At 34.3% G+C, this 21,624-nt stretch overlaps 1 protein-coding gene across 3 annotated transcripts in view; it reads left to right on the top strand.

The window, feature by feature from the left end:
- LOC113043076 (cytosolic carboxypeptidase 4-like) overlaps nt 1-21,624 on the top strand; it is a 200,452-nt gene that overhangs the window by 110,260 nt on the left and 68,568 nt on the right. For all 3 annotated transcript variants that reach the window (XM_026202202.1, XM_026202203.1, XM_026202201.1), the window contains exons 15-19: nt 409-557; nt 1,924-2,011; nt 2,156-2,285; nt 3,073-3,226; nt 17,122-17,302. In XM_026202202.1, coding sequence (XP_026057987.1) covers nt 409-557; nt 1,924-2,011; nt 2,156-2,285; nt 3,073-3,226; nt 17,122-17,302 — 702 coding nt within the window. The remainder of the gene's footprint in view (nt 1-408; nt 558-1,923; nt 2,012-2,155; nt 2,286-3,072; nt 3,227-17,121; nt 17,303-21,624) is intronic.

The raw sequence follows: 21,624 nt of genomic DNA, 5'->3' as shown, positions 1-21,624 counted from the left end.
CACACGCACGCGCAAACATGTACTGCAGACAGCTCGCCGAGTGCCCTTGGGCCTCATTTGTTGTGCATTCGCAATCACTCTCGCTCTCTCTCTCTCTCTCTCTCTCTCTCTCTCTCATTCTTATGTTTCCACTCTTTCAGCAAACCTGTCTCGTCAACGCATGCAAGATCAAATCAAAGAACCTGTCTACAGAGCAGTTCCGATGCGCTTAAATAAAAGAGCCAACGTTATATTTTTCCAAATGAAATGTGGCGGCGTAACCACAGATAGGGATGGAGTGAGAGAATTCTCTCTATCGTTTACGTAACACGTTTCTCAGTCTCTCTCTCTCTCTCATTACATCTCTCCCATCTTCTCTTACTCCCACTGATTTTCTCCTGTCTGTCTCTCTTTTGCACTCTCTCTTAGTCATGAATATGATTTGATTCTCAATGCTGATGTCAACTCCTCTGCATTTTGTCAATGGTTCTATTTTGAAGTCAGCGGCATGGTGGCCGGCGTGCCTTATCGTTTCAACATTATCAATTGTGAGAAGGGAAACAGCCAGTATAACTATGGTAAGCCATACAGTAGCAACTACTTTAAAGCCATGTGATTTACACAAGTAGGACAACATCCTGTACTTGGATCAGTGCATAATGTTACAGGAACCAGAGTTACTATACCTCACTTCAGATCACCTCAGATTGATCCAGAAGCATGTTCCACTTGTGTAAATAATGTGTTGGTTGCATGAGGGTTATAATATATATATTTTTTTTACCTCCTACCAAGATTGAAGATGTATGTTCTTCGATTGTTCTAGATGGCTTTGATTTTGACACAACCATCTTCTCTCAAAAGAAATCTATTTCCCCACCGGCACCAGCACAGCCAGCTTAAGAAGATGCCACAGTGGTAGCAGCTAAATCATATCTTAGCCTCGCATTGCTCTCAGACGCAGCGGTGGGCCCGAGCAGCTCTTAAATCTGACACCAGCCGTATATCCCAGAAAAATACAGTGCTTCGGCATTTCTGAGTTCCTCCCCCGATAAAGTGTTTTCAATGGCCCTTGACTGCCTTTTCCTCATTTTGGTGTGCAGCTGGGCATTATAATAGACTCGTGCTGCCCTAAAGTCAGTGTTTTATGTCTCTATATTAAATGAGATGTCCTTTACTTTTGACCTTATTTGAGTTTGAGTAAAACTTAGTCCCAACAAACATCTACTTTGAAGGGAATGCATTTTAGGGCACCCTTCTTCCTCTAGGAGTCAATGTTTTGGAGAAATTGAATTTATTTAAATAGATGTAAGCTGCTCATTTTAGCTTTCCTCATAAAAAAATTGTTATAGTAATTACATTACTTACAATTAGTAAAATGAAAAATAAAAGTCCTTTATCAAGATTGCTTCTTATAAATTGATATTGATTTGAGGATATTTGTGACCCTCGCTGTAAGCTAGCCAACTAAAGTCTTTTTTTTTTTTTTTAATTGTGATTTACTAAATAAAATCATTCTTTATAAGGTAAGAACATTCTGTGAAAATATAACTTTGATATATTTAATATTGACTGAATAAAGCCATATTAAAGATTGAAATCAAAGTGAAATTAATAGTCAAAAATACATTTTAATGCTTGTTCTCTCATAATTAGTTTTTGAGCCTGGATTTTAAAGACAAAATAATTTTCATATAATTAGAGAGAACACTAAGCTTTCAAACTTTTTTTGCAAACTGTAACTACTTATTTATTTAACTAAGTTTAGCCCCCCGCTCACCCACCCCCCTGCCAATTTAAATACATAATTAGCATTGCTATATTAAAAACTCTTTGTGGTGTTGATGATTGATAATGTGGAAAAGCTAACAACCTGAATGCTTAGCAATTACAGAATGACCTGTTTGAGGTGGTTTATAACTGTATGATTGTGGGATGTTTCAGGCATGCAGCCTGTGCTGTATTCTGTGAGGGATGCGCTGGAGGGCAGACCACACTGGGTGAGAACAGGCTCTGAAATCTGCTATTACAGGTACTTCACTTCAGCTCTTTACATTTACGCTCAAATTCATCACTCTGCCTTGTTTTACTGTGCTTTTTCTCTATGCATTCTACTCTTTAGACAAGACATTGCACATAAGCCTATAGAATCTAAGTGTGCTTTTGACTTCCACAGAAATCATTTCTGCGCTAGAAGAGGTCAAAAAAGTTCTTTCTACACGCTGACATTCACGGTGACCTTTCATCACGAAGATGACGTGTGCTACTTGGCCTACCACTACCCTTATACCTACACCACCCTTCAGGTGCTTGACATGAGCCACTTTGTGTGTGTATATGTGTATATATATATATATATATATGTATATGTATGTATGTGTGTGTGTGTGTGTGTGTGTATATAATAATAATAAATATCTAATATAATAAATATAATATTTATGTATTATGGTACATATACTTATTGTAAATTATGAAGGCAGCAGGTTTAATTAAAATATAATGTAGGTTAATTAAAAAGACAATATAATAATATGGAACAGTGTATATTTATCACAGTTTTTCAGCTGACTGAGGTAAATAAAAGCCATTATATGAGTAATGCTACATATCAGTAAGTTTTGCTGTTTCTTTTAACATACTTTATGGTTTTAATTCATGTTTATTGGGCTGTAACTATAGTAGTAAAGAAGAAGAGATCAGTTCATGTGCAACAGAGATCTGTCACTGAAGATCATCAAAACCACATTTATTTTGTGAATTATGCAAATTAACCGAATTTAAAAGCTAAGACTGTTTCATATCAAAAATAACAAAGCAATTTGCAATTAATTGATGACATGGACACTAAAAATAATGTTTCGTGCAAGTTTTGTTTCCACATCAACTGAAAAGATACTAAAATATCTCTGTTCATCAAAATGAAGAAATTAATATTGTCAAATCAGCCACACAGTCCACACAGCTGACATATTTGTTTGCCTGGTGTAGCTTATTGACGTTAATCAAGCATCACTTTTAAAAACACCACCATTTTGGTCAATAATTGAATAAAAAAATTAAATAAAAAAAATATTTACAATTTTTCTCTAGACCCATTTGAGAATGTTGGAGAAGTCTGTAGACCCAGAGAAAGTTTTCTTCAGGCAACAAAACCTCTGTGACACGCTGGCAGGAAACTCCTGCTCCTTAGTCACGATCACAGCCTGCCCCACTTCCAGAGCCTGGAAACATCTGCACCAGCTGCGTAAGTCTGACACTAAAACTCGCAATGAGACAGATTTATGCTCTTGTGTGTCGACACACCTGTGAACTGAGCATCTGATGCTGCTTTGGGTTTGTATTCAGCAGTGAATCTGTGTGTGTGTGTGTGTGTGTGTGTGTGTGCGCGCGTGCTCGTACAGTCTGGCAGATCTTCAAGGCACTCTGAGCATCTGAGCTTTGACACCTCCTGTCAGAGGAGGAGTTGAGGAGCTTCAGTGTGTGTGTGTGTGTGGGTGGGTGGGAGGATGTATGTGGGGAGGACACCGTTGGATGGGATGACAGTGTTTGAATCACTACCTGAAGCATATGTTATGTCAGGAGACAAAAAGTTAAAAGAGCTAGGAGAGCACATATGGATTGAGAGAGTGTCAGTTTTTTTGTTTTTTTGGTAGTTGCTTCAAAGGCAACATGAAATCAAAACGTAGCCTTTTAACTTATACTCTTGTCTTTTTGTTTGATTTGTCACTGTACGTTATCTTAAAAAAAAAAATATATATATATATATATATTTTTTTTAAATATATATGTATGTATGTGTGTGTGTTCATAATGTCACTTGTATAATATCTCTATGGAAAGCGAGTAAAATAAAATGAAAATGTATGTTAATTAAGAGGAGTAAAATATTTATTCATTTATTAATTATTTTTTTTGTTTGTTTCATTCTGAGGATCCAAAAATGTGTTGTTGGTGGTGATGTTTTTTATGAAAATTAATACAAAGTAATTATTTATTTTATTAATTTTTCTGTCATTAGTATTTGTTTGTTTTAAGGCACTCAGATCTTATGTTTCAAATCTTAAGTTAATAAATGAAGTTCTTAAATCAAATTTTTTTATTTTTTATTTTTTTTAAGTTAAATGAATTGATCGTCTTTTTGCCTTGATTAGATAAATCAAGGTGTAAACAGACACACAGACGCTCAAACAGTCATGTGCAGTGATACAGATCACATAAAGCACATTTATGAAGCATCTAGCAAAAGCTCTTGGTTGTTCCCGTCTTGAAGCGGTACTCACACCCGCTCTTGCATTAGTGCTGACAGGTGTGACTGTCAACTGCAGAGATAGATGTCTCAGACTGAAGGAATATCTAGAGGGACATGTTGGGACATGCTGACCCAGCTGTGGGCCACTTCCACTGGGTAGCACGGTGCTCACCAAACCCTAGGCTCCTGATGAATATGGAGGTGAGACATCTGCAGCTTGATCCCTATAGACTGACGCAGAGCATCTGGCTCAGCTAGAGGTAGAGGGACGGCCGTTCCGTTCAACCGCCTGCTGACAGTCCCCAAGACACTCCGACATACTGCAAAGTGACCTACTGATAATTTCCAGTGACTGTCTTATACAGTGATCTGTCCGCTAACTGGAAACTTGTGCACTTGATCAAAGGCTGTCAGTTATTAGCTTGTTTAAATTAGGTACACCTGAACTCTCTCTGTGTGTGTGAGAGAGAGCACATTTGTGTATGTTAGTATAATCAAGACACATAATGGAAATACACACATGGACTTTATTCAGGAATTTAATGGCTAATTAAATCAGTGACATGGAAATGGCTTCCCGTAATTTTAATTCAGGCACTGCTTTAAATGTTTTAACAGCATTAGACTTTGAATATAGACTTTGACTCATATCATAGCATTTTAAAGCCTCTGGGACTATAGATCATTGTAATTTATTTTTTAGCAGATAGAGGTCTTTCCATTTTAACACCCTAATGATCTGCATATCTGCAATTATAAAAGAAAAAATTCTAATGGAAACCATTGTTGGATTTACCTGTCAAATTAACATGTTGTATTATTGAAAGTGAAAGTGAAGTGAGGGGTGGTCAAGTATGGTGTCCATTACTCTGAATTTGTGCTCTGCATTGAAACCATCCAAGTGCACACACATTCTGTGAACACTTACCCGGAGCAGTGGGCAACCAATGCTGCGGTAACCGGGGAGCAGTTGGGGGTTTGGTGCCTTGCTCATGGTTCTCGCCTCAGTTGTGGTATTGAAGGTTGACGAGAGCACTGTTTATTCACTATCGAACCTGCGACCTTCGGGTTCGATAGTGAACTCTCGGGTCTAACTCTCTATCCATTAGACTACGACTGCCCCAATAAATTATTGCAATTCTCATAAAAAAAAAAAATAATAATTCCAATTAGGACAAAAATAATTGACATTTTCTTGTGTTTACGACTTTATCTCACAATTATGGCATTTTTAATTGATTTATTTTTGTCTTTAAATCTTTCATTTGCGACAAGTTTTCGCAAAAGCATAGTTTTTTATATATCCCAAGAATAACATTTTCACAGTTGTGACTTTGTGAGATTTTATACCTTATAATTGTAAAAATTATTCTCACAATTGTGACTATTTTTCATAACGTTTAATTTTATATCTCATAATTATAACATTTCTGCAGTTGCAATTTTTTTTTTTTTTTGCTTAAACCGGATTTTTATACATAACAATTGCAACACTATTCTTGCGATTGTGATTAATTTTTTTATTGTTTTATTTTTTATTTCTCACAATTATAACATTACTTGGAATCGTGAATTTTTTTTTTCTAAGCGTGACTTTATATCAAAATTGTAGCATGGCTTCTCGAAATTATGACTTTTTACTTGCCAGCCTTTTTGGAAATATTTCTGCAAGACTGAAAGATACCTATGATACCTATACCTACGAATCACTGCAGTTTCCAGTTGAAATGAACACTGGAGGCAATAAAACTGACAACTTTTATCTCTTTTCAGAACGTATGATTTACAGGTCCACATTTTCGATTAATAAAATTAAATTTTTGCTCAAGTACATGAAGAATATTAGGTTATGACTTCAAGACTATTTTAATATGCTGCAAGATTTGAAAACTGAAATTTCTGAATGTTAGTCTCACATATCCAGCTTCATCTGTATGGGTTTTTATAGGCAGTAGGTTTATTCAGTATTTCACGCAGTACAGAGATGCATTTGTCTTGAGAGGCAAAGAGCTCCGATACAAATCCCGTGAAATTACGGTTCAACAAACCATTCAAATCTGCATATAAGGAAGTTCAAATGGAAAGGTTGCATTAATGCGTTTTTATATCTGTTTTGCATTTGTTAACACTATCGGGTAGGTTTAGGGTTTGCTTCGGTGTAGGGCATATTTCCAAAACGAATTAACTTTTAATAATAGTCCCCAGATATTTGAATTCTGATTATATGTGCCTATATTAACGTAATAAAAACGTTCCGGGGTCACGTATTAAACCCTTGTTTTAGCACCGCTCACTCAACATTTCACTGTGAAACTGCCGTGAAACGTGGAGTAAGGTATGTGAGGTATGTGTCACAGAAAAGGTACCTAGAGGCACGTGTTTTATGATAATGGGTTAATTGCTTTTTTCATAATTTCATAATTATTTTCCATAATCTTATTGTGGGTTTCCATATTTGAGACACATAACAGGTAAACATGGCACAACATCAAGTACAATTCAATCTCAATAGAATACTGTACATATTTATTGTTATTTTCGTAAAACTTGAATATTCGCTGATTTTGATAATAAAACCAAATAAGTGAGCTGTATCTTGTAAGAGGCCAAATCACCAGAATGCTGGTATGATATTTATGTCAATTAATGCATAGAATACATTCGAAAATGTAACGAAAATCATTCTTAAATTCACAAATTAAGTACAATTCTATCCAAACGTACAGTCCAACAAATTTGAAGAAACTGGTTTTCCCATGAGCTGACACACAATAGCGTTGTGACAGCCATTGCAGCAGTCAAACACAGCCTCACCACAGTCAGCAGCATCCAGCGAGATTCACGTGGCTCTGTGTAAACATCAAGCCCGAAACACACACACTCTCACACACAGGGCACCTCATCCATCTGTCATCGTCCTGCTGAGTATGTCGTCCCAGCTGACACCATGCCGAAACTTCACAGTGCATTTCATTAATCTGAACATCCGTGCAAAGAAACCTCCTCCAACAGGAAGAGGCCGTGTCAGTAAATCAGAGTCGCTAGTAGATGAATCGATTTCAGATAGTATAAGAATTTCTTCAACAAAGTGGGGTCTTTCATATCCCTAATATACATAAATCGTATTAAAAAAAATAGTAAAAAAAAATATTGTTCTCTCTATTATGATCTGTTGATCATTTGTTCATTATTTAGTGTGTGCTATCTCTGTCTATCGTTTGTTCATTCTGTTTATCTACTGTTCAGTCATTTGTTCATTTTTTCGTTGGTTCTGTTTATCAATTTGTAAATTTTTTCTATCTGTCTGTCTGTCATTCTATCTATATTTGTCTGTCGTTCTATCTATATCTGTCTGTCGTTCTATTTCTATCTGTCTGTCTGTCTGTCTGTCATTCTATCTATATCTGTTTGTCGTTCTATTTCTATATCTGTCTGTTGTTATATCTATATCTGTCTGTTGTTCTATTTCTATCTGTCTGTCATTCTATCTATATCTGTCTGTCTGTCATTCTATCTATATCTGTCTGTCTGTCATTCTATCTATATCTGTCTGTCGTTCTATTTCTATATCTGTCTGTCTGTCGTTTTATCTATATCTATTTGTCTGTCGTTCTATCTGTCTGTCGTTCCATTTCTATCAATCTGTCTGTCTATATCTATCTATCTGTCTGTCTGTCTGTCATTCTATCTATATCTATTTGTCTATCGTTCTGTTTCTATCTGTCTGTCATTCTATCTGTCTATCTGTCTGTCTGTCTGTCGTTCCATCTATATCTGTCTGTCTGTCGTTCTATCTGTCTGTTGTTCTATTTCTATCAATCTGTCTGTCTGTCTATATCCGTCTGTCTATCTGTCTGTCATTCTATCCATCTATCTGTCTGTCTGTCATTCTATCTATATGTCTTTTTGTCTGTTTGTCTGTCTATATCTATTGTTCTATTGTTTTATCTATCTGTTGTTCTTTCATTCTGTCGGTCTTTCTCTCTATCATTCTATTGTTCAGGAGATTGTTTTTCATTTATTCTATCTGCCTATTGTTCTGTATCATTCTCTATCATCATTGTCTATTGTTCTATCATTCTATCTCTTTCTAACGTTTGTTTGTTGTTTGTTCTTTTGTTCTATCTATCGTTCGTTTGGTCTGTCTGTCTGTTCTGATATCAGTCTCTCTATCCATCTGTCATCATTCTTTCTAGTGTTCTATTATTCTGTCCAATTTAAAGAAGACCCTGTAAACAATTTAAAATGAACATGCGTTTGAGTTTAACCCTGTCCTTGTGAACTGTACACATATGGCAGCACTCTATGGCAACAAACTCTGACGTTTACACTTTAATTAGCACATGGGGTTTAGCAGCGTTAGCACATGAGCTTTGCCTTTACACATAGTGGGATTTTCATAATCACTTTACAATTTCTCTCAGATGCAGGACTTGTGAGAACTCCCGTCCGCTGTATTATTGAATTAAAGGCTTCAGATATGATTAACCTTAATCATGGTGCCCCACATCAATCACTACAAACAAATTAAGCCACTTTTATAATCCTGTAGTGATTATGAGGTGATGCAGGGTCACGGCTTGTTTCTGTGCATGTAAGAGAGAAGGCCACTGGACATTGCTGTGGAATGAGGATGTGTTAATATGACACATTAGACGAGCCGGGGCAGCTGTTGTTTAGTATTGAAGTTGTGCAGCTAACCAGTAGAACAATATGGATTAAAGTAGCAGCTATTGAACCGGATGAACTTAACGGCTTAATTTGCAGTTGGTATTTGCACAACTCTCACAGACTTCTAATTAAACAAATCCCTTTGATTAGCTGTACCTGCAAACACAGCCAGCTTAATTTATATTTACACTTTTATGCTATTTCCTACAAAAGCGGGAGTGAAATGTCTCACAGCACTCCCTAAGTAACAAAGATGTCACGTTATATAAAGACAACAATTTTAGTTGGTTGTTATTTGTGTGTGCTGCCTTGAGGTGTATATCACTAAACAGACAGGTTATAATTTTTTTTTTGAATTATGTATTTGGGACATTTTGTGTGCTATGCAAAAAATGAAACTTTTTCTATTCCCTTTAAAATAAAATAAAAAAAACAGGAATTGTAAAAAACAAAACAAAAACAAATTCAGTGCATGTAAATTAATAAAATTGTTTAAAATACTTATTTGGTAAAATGTTTGGTTATAAATTTTAACAAACAAACAATAAATCAATTTCTGCATTTAGCATAAATTTAATAATAATAATAATAATAATAATATTATTATTATTATTATTATTATATTGAATAACAACACTGAAAAATAATATAATATTGAAATCTTATTGATGATGATAGTAATGATAATAAAAAGAAGAAATTCAGTACTGTATTATTATTCAGTGTTCAATATAATAATTCTAATAAAGTCATTATTTAGTAATGCATATTATAATTATTAGTTGTTATATATTATTAAGGAGTATAGTAGTAGTGATGATGATGATGATGATAAGAAATTCAATATTATATTATTCAGTGCTGTTATTCAGTATAATAATTCTAATAAAGTCCTTATTATTTAGTAATGTTTATTATTATTATTATTATTAATATTATTATTAAAAACATTTGTGTTATAAAAAAGGCATGACACAATTAAATATTCACACATACATTTATTTGGCTTGGCTGTTTAAATAGTAAATTGTTTTCCTGCCATCGACAGTTTAGAAAAGCAGAGTGCCTGTAACAGAAATACAGGGCTCTTATCTGTTAGTCACATTGCCCATGCCTTCTTCTGACAGTCAATGATAAATCCTGTTTTCAATACCTTTTTACTTGCTTTTGACTCTACATTAACAGAGCCTGTCCTCCATTGGCATGCATCCTGCAGCCTACATGCTTCTTTCTTCCTCTCTCTTTTAATATCGGCATCTGTACTGACGCTCTGTCTTTCATGTTCACACAGTCTCTTCAAATAGACATCTTAACCTCTATTTCACCCACATTCCACTGGACAGAATCCAGAAACTGGGCTATGGTATGGGGCAATAATGACTTCGCTGGTCGGTTTACCCCTTTTTTCAACAGAAATGCTGCTGGAGATGGAAAGATCTCTGAACCATGATTCTTACCTAACATTTGTAAATAATAGCCTGTGACTATTTTAGGTAGAAAGAGACTGTGAGATTTGAGGACACATTTTAACATGCAGAATTTGAATTAGCATCTTTGTTTCTATGAGATGATTTTGATGCAATGATCATAAGTTATTTAGTTAAAAAATGTTTTAAATTGAAGATTTTATATTTTATATAAGATTTTGTTTTATATTTTTTATATTTCTATATTGTTGGTGGTCTCATGAAAATATAATATATAATATATATGTAAAATTTAAATATAAAATTTCATTTAATATGATTTTTTTTGTTCTGTAAGTCTGGAAAGCCTGGAACTAATTTTTAAGATATTAGTGAAAAAGTTAAGACATCTCTTTATTAAAAAAAAAAAAAAAAAAAAAAAAAAAAAAAATATATATATATATATATATATATATATATATATCAATAATATATTTATATATATATATATCAATAATATATTTATATATATATATCAATAATATATTTATATAATATATTTTATAATATATATTACAGCTAATACACTTTTTGTAGTTACGCTTAGGTGGGAAATATTTAAATATTTTATATTTTATATTTAATAAAAATATATGAAATTAGTGTATTGTTGATATTTGAAATATTTATTAATATATTCAATCAAAATGTAAAAACAATATATATAATTTGTTTTTGTCATGATGTCAATTTACATTTATTTTATTAAGTATATATTTTTGTATTTAAAGACAAATTAATTGCTGTAAAATTGGTTTATCAACTCTTTTGACTTTTCAATAACTTTACAGCCCGCCTCTATTGTTAAATGCATAAAATTAAGATTATGAGTCTAAATGAAGGATGGATTTATAAAACCAGATAATATTGTTGTAAAATACAAAGGACCTCATTGCAAAAACTAGGATGACCCATTATATATTAAAACATAAAGTAGAGACACATATAACTGTGAATCCTCTTGTTGCGGAAAGTGTCTCCCTCCAGATCGCTTTTGGCGAAACTGTCACATTTAACAGGATTACGCTTGATAATTAACAACCCAAGAAATGAGCATAAGCGAGATTCCTATAAAGCACTTTTAATTAATAAAAGGCTAAATTAAAAGCTGCATTTTCATAAGCTTTGCGGGGCAAATTCATCTCATGATTTCAAATGGACATGTCTGATATGTTTTAATTGGACTTGATTTGCATATACAGGAAAGGATTGCAGAGATTGGTTTGATAGCTTAAGGCTGCCTTTGTACTTAACGATCAAGGGGCGGAGGCTTTTTTTTCCTGGGTGTGTGTGCGAGCAAAGAGTGTGTTAGCATGTTCTACTGATGATTAAAAATGTATCGCGCATTTGAAAAAAATTAAATGTCTGGCAGAAGGATATAAAGAATAGGTTTAAGTTTAGGTTGTTGTCATTTGACAATTTAAAGTATAATTCTAAGTACAGACTTAGTTCTACACCTAGAATAGAGATAGATGGAGACTTACAAGGTTTAAACTTAATTTGTTAAATATGGGTCTATGTTTAGGTATAAATCTGGATCTTAGTCCAGTAAGTTTGGTAAGTGTTAAAGTCAGTAAGTTGGGGTCAAGCTCTATGAATCTAAGTCTAATAGTGTAATATTGTCAGATTCATTTGTTTATGTATGTTGATACCCAAGTGTTTTTATTTATTTATTTATTTATTTTTATTTTAAGTGTTTTGGAGTTTAGGTCTAACCTGAGATTGGACATAGATGGAGATATACGTCTATGACTGCTTCTGCAGGCATTTTAAAGTGTGTAGACAATTTAAGTGCTGCTGCTGCCAGATTTAATTTGAAGTCTGATCTAAATCTGGATCTGTGGACATTTATTAAATGTGTAATGCCTAGAAATTTAATTGGTGAAGTTCCTGTGTTTAAGTCTGGGTCTTTGTGTACAGACATTTTATTGCATTTAAAACTAAGCTTATTTTAGTTGGGTCGTACATCTATAAACGTTTAAAAATGCATGCAACTAACTTAAGGCGGGCGTACACCGTGCAGTTTTTGCTGTCGTATGAGTTCGCATGTGTGGACAATTGTGTGGAAATCGTGTATGCTGGTATGGTTGCGGCTCATATCATGTGCAAGGAATTCCGAGCCAAGCAGAGTGCCTTACGAGCACTTCCCGACCTCCCGATCATTTTTAAACAGGTCTTAAAAGTTTGTGAGCTGTCGGTTTGAATTCATGACGTGTGTGCTTGAACGAGCCGATTTGTTGATCTATCTGAAGTTGGACCAATCACGAACTAGGAAAACCACCGAAGAAGAAAGACGAAGATGGCAGCACCACGGCGAATGTGGACTGTTGGCCAAGAGGATAAACTCGCTAAACTCTGGCAGAAACAGCAAGCGCTGTGATGTTTCTAGTAGCGTGTACCATGCATTTAAATTATCTCTCTCTCTCTCTCTCTCTCTCTCTCTCTCTCTCTCTCACACACACACACACACACACACAAACACACACACACACACGTGGATATGTAGTTTACGGGGACTCAGACGTAATGGTTTTCTATATTGTACAAACTATATATTCTATCCCCATACACTACATCTATCCATCACGGAAAAATGCATGTTTAAAATTTCAATTAAACCCTGTTTAATATTTTTTTTTTAAGCCATTACGAGGACATAGAAGGTGTGTTCATGAACCATGTTTACATAAGACATTTGTGTCCCAATAAACCATAACACACACACTAGGGTGACCAGATGTCCCAGTTTCCTGTTGCTGAAAAAGAACCTGTATGTGTCATGGCTCATATCATTATTTTATACACCGTTTTGAGAGAGGGAGAGCAGTTATATTAACTTCGTGCAATTGCTTCGGAAATCGGCAGGTCATAAAATCGTGTCGTATATCACCTCATCTGTACGATTTTCAGATTAACTCACTCGTGACGTGTGCATGGACATACGATCTTCCGACCGTCTGAATTCGCACCATGTACGCCCACCTTTAGTTTAATAAGTCTGGGTCTGTGTCTAGTTCTAGTTCTACATCTGATTGGATCCAAGGCTTGTTTATGTCAGCAGTCATTTAAAACAAACGCAATTGTTAAGTCCGAGTATGTGATTGGTGATCTGTAATGGTTTAATAATGTATTAAACTAACTTAATTTATAAGTCTGGGTTATCTTTTAAAATTCATAAATCTAGCTTACATTTGTAAGTCAGTCTGTAAGTCTGGGTTTATGTTTGGTTCTACAGGACATGTCTTTCTGGGTCTATGTGTCTATTTAAGTTTAGTTTGATGCCTGTAAGAATTGAAAGTGTGCAGAACTCCTTATTGCAAAAATATTGCTGAAATTAAGCCAAAGAAACAAATAAATAAATAAATAACTAATTAATTACATACTAGTGTGCGCTTTTATCCTTTTAGTAAAAATGTGCAGCATTTTTTTTACTGTAATACACATGAAAAATACAGTATAAGCATCATACTGATGTAAACCTAAAATAGAATAGAAGTAAAATGGAAGTTTTGCAGTCTGAATGTGGGTCTGCAAATAATGCGGACATTTTAAAGTGTAATGCTACCAGCTAAAAGGCATAGTTCACCCAAACATGAAAATTCTGTCATTACTCACCCTTTTGTCTTTCCAAACCCCTAAACCTTCGTTCATCGTCGAAACACAAATGAAGATATTTTTGATGAAATACATCAACATTGTGAAGTCACTGAAAATTATAGTTTTGAGATTGTTTGAGATGAATATGAGCAGGAAGCCTGAGGTCTACATCTATGGACACTTTAAAGGGTATAACATTTATCAGATTTCTTTGTAACTGAATGCTGATACTCAAGTACAAGTCTAAGTCTAGGTCGGTCCTTAAGTCTAAGAATGCCACTTCCACCTTCTTATAAATCTGACGACTGGGAAACATTTCATACTCTAGTGGATCTTTATGGAAATCAACTATACTCAGGGAACCCATGAAACCTGTATTCTTTCTCCACATAATGTGCAGTATTATAAGCCCTACTTTCAAAAGCATTTCCTTTAAACGTCTTAAGTGGCGTTCAACAGGGGCACATAAAACCTGGCTATTTAAACCCTAACACACACACACACAACACATTCAGAAGCACACACACAAATGGGAAGGAGATAAACCAGCATGTTTTTAGGCGATGTCGGTGGGAGGTATTTTTGCTTCGATAGCTGCGAAGCAGCAGGAGAGACAGAGACACAAAAAGGAGTTTTTGTGCCCTCTCATCTTCCTCTTTCCTTTATAGTTTTTGTTTTCTGTATTCTGTTTGGGTTGAAGTCGACTGTGTGCCAAGGACTCCTCCGTACAAGGAGTGAAAGCCCAGCTCTTAAAGGATCGGGCTGTACTCTTCCCACTGGGAGCGTGGGAAGACTGATTTGTGTGGTACCGGCAGAGAGATCTATTCTCTCGTAGCTTCACGAAGCACTCCCACATCTTTGTACACTCACATTGCGTGTGTGGCAAACAACGTATATTTGATTGGGGCGGTGTATACGTGTAAATGGGATCAAGGCAAAAATACACATGGAATTGATATGTGGAGGTTTCTTTCCACAGACGGATGAAAATAGCTCCTTCAGCTTATTTGCGCAGTGCAGTTTGATGCTGGATGTACAATGGAAACAGTAGTTTATTGCACAAAAACGTTCTTTCACTGGTAGGATGGAGTAGTGACAAATGGATGTGCTGGAATATAAGTGAGCGAGTGTGATGAAGGACAGATGGAGGGAGAGATGAAGTGGAGTGGACAGAGGGTTTGCAGAAAGGACTTCATCAGGAGACCGGCTGAACGCATTGAGGGCCTGAAATCTCTGATTCCGACTTGAATTAGAATTTAAATTAGAATTTAAGGTTTTTGCGGTACTGGAGCAGTCGGCTCTTGAGGGGAATTGATTGCGTGCACCAAGCTGATGTGATTCTTATCAAGCATATTTTATCTTTAGGACACTTTTGTCAGGGATTCCTAGCTTTTTCAGTATTGTTTTGGTATGGTATAGTTATTTTCAGCACTGAAACTACATCATGCTCCAATAAAGTTCAGTAGTGTTATATTTTAGATACAATATTATGTTTTTGCTAAAAAAATGTTCCAATAAAAATATCACCTATAAACAAAGGCAGAATTGTTGTGCATCTGTGAGCAACACAGCGGTGATTGAGCGGAGTTCTCTGCACAATCTGATTTTGTTGCAACCTAGAATTAAACTGCTGGTGAATGTCACACTATTTTGACACACTATTTCCTGGTTTAATACTGTGAAGCTGCTTTGACACAATCCGCATTTTAAAAAGTGCCATATAAATAACGGTGACTTGATTTGATTTGTTTCTGCATAAATCCACGTTTTGAATGAATCGCTTGAACCAATGACTCAGTGGCCCATTCATAAAGAGAGCCAATTACTTCATTCCTGAATGCCATTTGAACAAATCAAATGAATGAATTGCTAAACGGCTTACTCATAAAGATATTTACAGCAATCTGCTGGATGTTTTAGTTTCTTATTTAGAGTATTATTTCATCAAATAATAATAATAATTATTATTATTATTTAAAAAAAAATTATGTGAGTTACCTACTTGATATTTTTATTTTAACACAACAGTGACTTTAAATTATCTTTTGGGAGGATTTTCACAGTCAAATTGAATTAGATTTCAAATTTTATCGACTGACAGGCTTAATAAAATATAATCAAAATTATATATTATATAAAATATACAAGTATATAATAATAGCCTATAAGTTAATTGATATTATATAAATATATAAATATCATTACATCCGTAATATACTGTGGCAAAGTTACAATTTAAGTTTCATGTACACAAAAAAATTAAATTAAAATTACGAATTCTGTGTATAAATACAATTTATTGCATGTTAAATTATATGAATTTGTGTGAACTTTCTATTAAGAATAATAATATTTTTGATATAAATATTTTTGAAAGGGAAATTATGGACATTTTTACAGCCATTAAAATCTTCTCCTACAAATGTAATAATAGTTTTTCTATAAGGTATTAAACTTACATAAATGCAGAGATCTTATTTTGAAAGAGTTTTCTTATTTTCATTTTGACCATTCGTATTTCTCACTGACCCTTAAGCTGAATGCAGAATCGTAGGTCACATGCTATTCATGACAAACACATGCTATTCATTATTATGGCAAAAGGCTGCAATAATGGCATTATCTCATTTTACAGCTCCAAAAATAAAATAAAACAAATAATAATAATTAAAATCACTCCCACCTAATTGCATGGACATATTCATATTCAATTAAATACAGAAAATGAAATGGAGCTGGTGAAAGAGCGCATAAACAGAGGCCATGCAGAAACTCATTATGAAATCATCAATACCAGAATCACACAAATTAGTCTCCCCTTCCGCCGTCTTTTGTGGGGTGGCAGCCAAGGCCATAATAGTCAAGCTAAATTAAATTTTAATGTGTTTTTGATAAGCTTTGTCCATCTCTTTTGGCTTTGTAAACTTGCTCAGCAAGGTGATGTAATTTCCCCGTCAAGATGAAACGAGTCAAGGGACGTCGACTGAAAATCTGATTCGGCGTAATTGCCGTGTAATGTTATGACAGCAAAGCATCACACTGATTTGGTGGCTGTCTCCTGTTTAAAACATGAGCAATCCACAATACAAGCTACTTATTCCACAGGTTTGCTTTTTTCCTCATATTCATGTTGTTGTTTTTTTGTTGTTTTTTTAGGTAACCGGCCATGTGTGGTGCTGACAGCAAGGGTTCATCCAGGAGAGAGCAATGCCAGCTGGGTACTGAAGGGCACGCTGGAGTTCCTGTGCAGCAGTGATCCCGTAGCCGAGAGCTTGAGAGAGGCCTACATCTTCAAAATCATCCCCATGCTCAACCCTGACGGGGTCATTAATGGCAAGTATGTACGCTTACATGCATAGTGTGCAAATGTCTTCATTTATTACTTTCAAAATGTTGATTTAAAAAAACCCAAAACAAAAACAAAAGAACTTTGTGTTCCGTTTTGTCGCGCAGTTTTTGAATATGTGCTGTAATACAGAAATGTGGGACCTTTGTGTGTTTGAATAAAAGTGGTGCTGTAAATGTGATTTACTTCTATGGTAGGAACATCCAGTTTTCTGAACTTTATATACAGAACAGAGGGGCAGGATTAATTTGTTTCAAGTTTAAAATTTCAGGTTTATTTTCAGAAATGTGTATATATATATTAGTTCTATCTGTCTGTCTGTCCAGCTGTCCGTCTGTCAATATAAGTTATGATGGATTGGTCAACACAAAATTTATGCTTAATGGTTGACTGATTTATATAAAAAGTATATTTCTGGAAATTATAAATATAAGTAATTAAAATGTACAAACAAATTATATTTAAATATGTAATTATTTGTATTAATTATTTACAATTTTATAACATTTTTAATATTTTATTATAAACAATATATTCAAATAATTGTAGTATTGTATTATTAATATGCATTATTTTGTATTATATTTTATCAATATCAGTTATCATATATATATATATATATATATATATATATATGTATGTATGTATGTATGTATATGTTTAATATATTACATCGTATTTAGATAGATTGTGTTTTTCTCAGTGACAGGTCATATCATATTGTTTTAAACTAAAAATCTTTCCATCACAGCCTGCAGGTTATATATGACCTCTCGGTGTAATATCAGTGTAGCAGGTGCCTGCGTTTGGCACTAGAATATTCATGATTGCCTTGGGCATCTGTAAGCAGGCTATTTCTTCCTGTCTGAAAGTTCAGTCACCATCTTGTCCAACACATTAAGGCAGTCACCTTTTTTTGCCCTTGGAATTGAGTGCTGAAATGAAAAAGACGAATGCCAGCTTTAACCCACCGGATATCGCCATATCTCCCCTGCTGTTCCCAGCTAGATACTATTTACATGTGTAAAACCAATACAGAGGTCAACTCTGTGGCTATCCCTATTTAAGAGCTCTCCTCCCTGGCTTATCAACGCTCTATTCACAGTCAGGGAATGATCGATTCTCCTCGCGGCTTTCTCACAATCGAGGGTGACCTGATTTCCTCGCCGAGAGACCGGGGTCTCCTCCATTGCGTGGCCTCTTCCTTATCTCCAGTCATGTGTACAGGAGCTTGTGTATGGGGTGCTATTGATCAGGCATGCTAACTGTATTAGAGAGGATGCTCAGAGAATGGAGGTGTAGATCAGTGGGCGGCCAGTTAAAGGAGACTCGCTCTTGCTCTTTTCATCAGAACCAGGGTTTATTCCTCCAGTGACCTCATAACAAGCGTGGATGGCAAAGACATGATCTCCTGAAGTTATAAGCTCCAAGTCTGGAACTGTGGAAGAGCCAGATTGGTTTTTGTGAACTCTGCCTTATTTCCCCAACTCTCTCGTCTATAAATAGTACAGAGACTCGACCCGTTAAGTTGGAATCACAGGTTCAAGCTCTTAAAAGGATAGTTAACAAAATAATTATATTAATAATTATAATTCCCTCACTCTTGTGCTTTAATACAGGAACTTTTGCTCATTCTGTGTTGCTTGATATTGGTAAGTGTTGTTTAATGAGGAAAATAGTTTGAGGACTTTTTTTAATAAATAAAGATTATACTTTAAATTATTATTTTTTTTATATAGTATTTATGAGGAGTTCGGGGGCATAGTTAAATTTCTTCTTTATTTTATTTTTTATTTTATTTATCCCTCAAATTATGGCTGACTGTTTTTATGGCTCTTTACTTTTAGAATAAAATGTCATTGTATATATATATATATATATATATATATATATATATATATATATATATATATATATATATATATATATATACAATGACATTTTATATATAATGTGTATTATATTACAAATTTTATGTAATATAATTCGATTACTTTTAAATTATTTTAAGATTACTTTTGACTTAAATACTTTTGATTTATATAGGATAATATATTTAAAATAGAAAATATGTTCCATTCGTTGTTAGGGTTTTCCCAAACTTGGGGTTTGCGAAGGAATACAAAGTAAATATATTAGGTAAAATTTGTTTAATCTAATTACAAAGTACTTAGTATTTGCTATCAGATTATGTAATTCAGATTACATGTAATCAGTTAAAGGTGCTGTAGGGAACTTTTGTAAAAAATATTTTTTACATATTTATTAAACCTGTCATTATGTCCTGACAGTAGAATATGAGACAGATAATCTGTGAAAAAAAATCAAGCTCCTCTGGCTCCTCCCAGTGGTCCTATTGCCATTTGCAGAAACTCCATCGCTCCCGGTAAAAAATAACCAATCAGAGCTGCAGTCCGTAACTTTGTTTGTGTTCAAAATGTAGAAAAATGTATATAATAAGCAAGTACACCATGGATCCATTTTAAATTGTCCTGAATCACTAGGGTGCACCTATATTAAGTGTTTATATTCGTACTATTTTAGATTGCTTCGGGGATACCGCGGCGGAGTAACCCAGTACCTTTGTGATTCTTCATAGACATAAACAGAGAGAAGTAGTTCCGGCTACAATGTTCTTCCGCAAGACACAAGCAGTTCTGTTTATTAACCGCTAGAGCGTCAAAAGTTCCCTACCGCAGCTTTAATACCCAGCTCTGTTCCTAATCAACTTTTTTCATAATGAACTGCATTTTTTTTTTATTAAAGCAAACCTCGCTTTTTAATCACAATAATAAAATTATTTAAAAAAAGGAAAACAATAACATTTTTATTCAGTATTCGATTTAGATATCAGATAAAGATTCAGATATCCTTGTTCTGATCCAGAGTTTGATTTTGTCCATTATTCTGATACTGTTTTTGGTGGCCTGGTCAACACAAAATTGATTTCTAATATGTGCAACCAATATAAATGTGCAATACCCAGAATGGTTTTTCGGAATTTTATAGACTAGAAGGTAATGGGGTTGAGACGCAAACCGAAATAATTGTAATCAAAGTATATACACTCACCCTGGTGACTTTATTTTGTGGGGAAAAAAAATAATAAATAAACAAAAACAGTAGAACATTCTTCAAACTATCTGCCTTTTTGTTCCACAGAAGAAATGCAGGTTTGTCCTACAGGTTTGGAATGACATGAGGGCGAGTAAATAAATTTTCATTTTGCGGTGAACTATCCCTTTAAATGTCACAACAACACATGCACCAATGCAATCCTGCACTCTTTTTGAACCCATTCAGTGTTTGTTTTCCCACAAGCCCTCACAAATTACCATGACAAATTTAGATTTCACTTCAACAAAGCAGAGATTCAGCTTCAAGGTATTAGTGTGGGGGGCCTTTATTTACAGTTTCAGGGCAGCTTGTGGTTTAGTGACAGGTCTGAGGTACGTGGGAGAGTGTTTGATGCCTTTAGCGCTGATCTCACATCCTCAATAACACGCTGCCAACATTTAAAGTGATGTAGGTGCATTGTGTATTTAGATAAATAACCTTGTAGTTTTATTCAATTTCTTACTGTTAGTGTGTGTTCAAACGCTTGAAGTTTAGCAAAGGAATTCACAAATGCACCTTCGTACAGTCCACCGCACGCTTAGAAAGTGGCAGAGCTCACTTTTAAGATTGGACGTCTTCTAAATATGGGTACTTCCGTCAGTTTCATTTATATGGTAATGCAGTATTGCATAGATATAAATACAGCGGTGTTGCAAGCCCTTTGAAATGGAAATGACAATGTGTGAAAAGGTCACATTTGCTCTATCAAATTCATCACAGACTTTAGAAATTTCGAAGGGAAATATACATAACGTAGGTCAAGGGATCTGATGTTTTCTGATACCCTATGTCCACAATAAATCGTATTTTAACACTGAGGAAAATGGGTTTATGAAGCTGTGAAAGCAGAATTCATTGTGAAATGCTATTAGCACAAGCCATTTTTACAGTACTGTTAGATGATACAATATTATTATGATTACTTCAAAATCATGATTATTTCTGACTGATATTTGTGGCTTACTGGTAAAATTAGATAACAAAAAGTTTTGACTTATGTAGAATACTATTGCTTTATATATATATATATATATATATATATATATATATATATATATATATATATATATATATATATATATATATATATATATATATATATATATATATATAAAATTAGCATTATATACAGGCTATTATTTACTTCAGAAACACACAAAGCAGCTACTGTTTGTGGTTAGTTTTTCAGTATGTTT

This window comes from Carassius auratus, chromosome 25, assembly GCF_003368295.1.
Source record: "Carassius auratus strain Wakin chromosome 25, ASM336829v1, whole genome shotgun sequence".
Taxonomy (NCBI): domain Eukaryota; kingdom Metazoa; phylum Chordata; class Actinopteri; order Cypriniformes; family Cyprinidae; genus Carassius; species Carassius auratus.
Note: the sequence above shows the minus strand (reverse complement) of the source record. Positions and strands in the feature narration are given on the sequence as shown.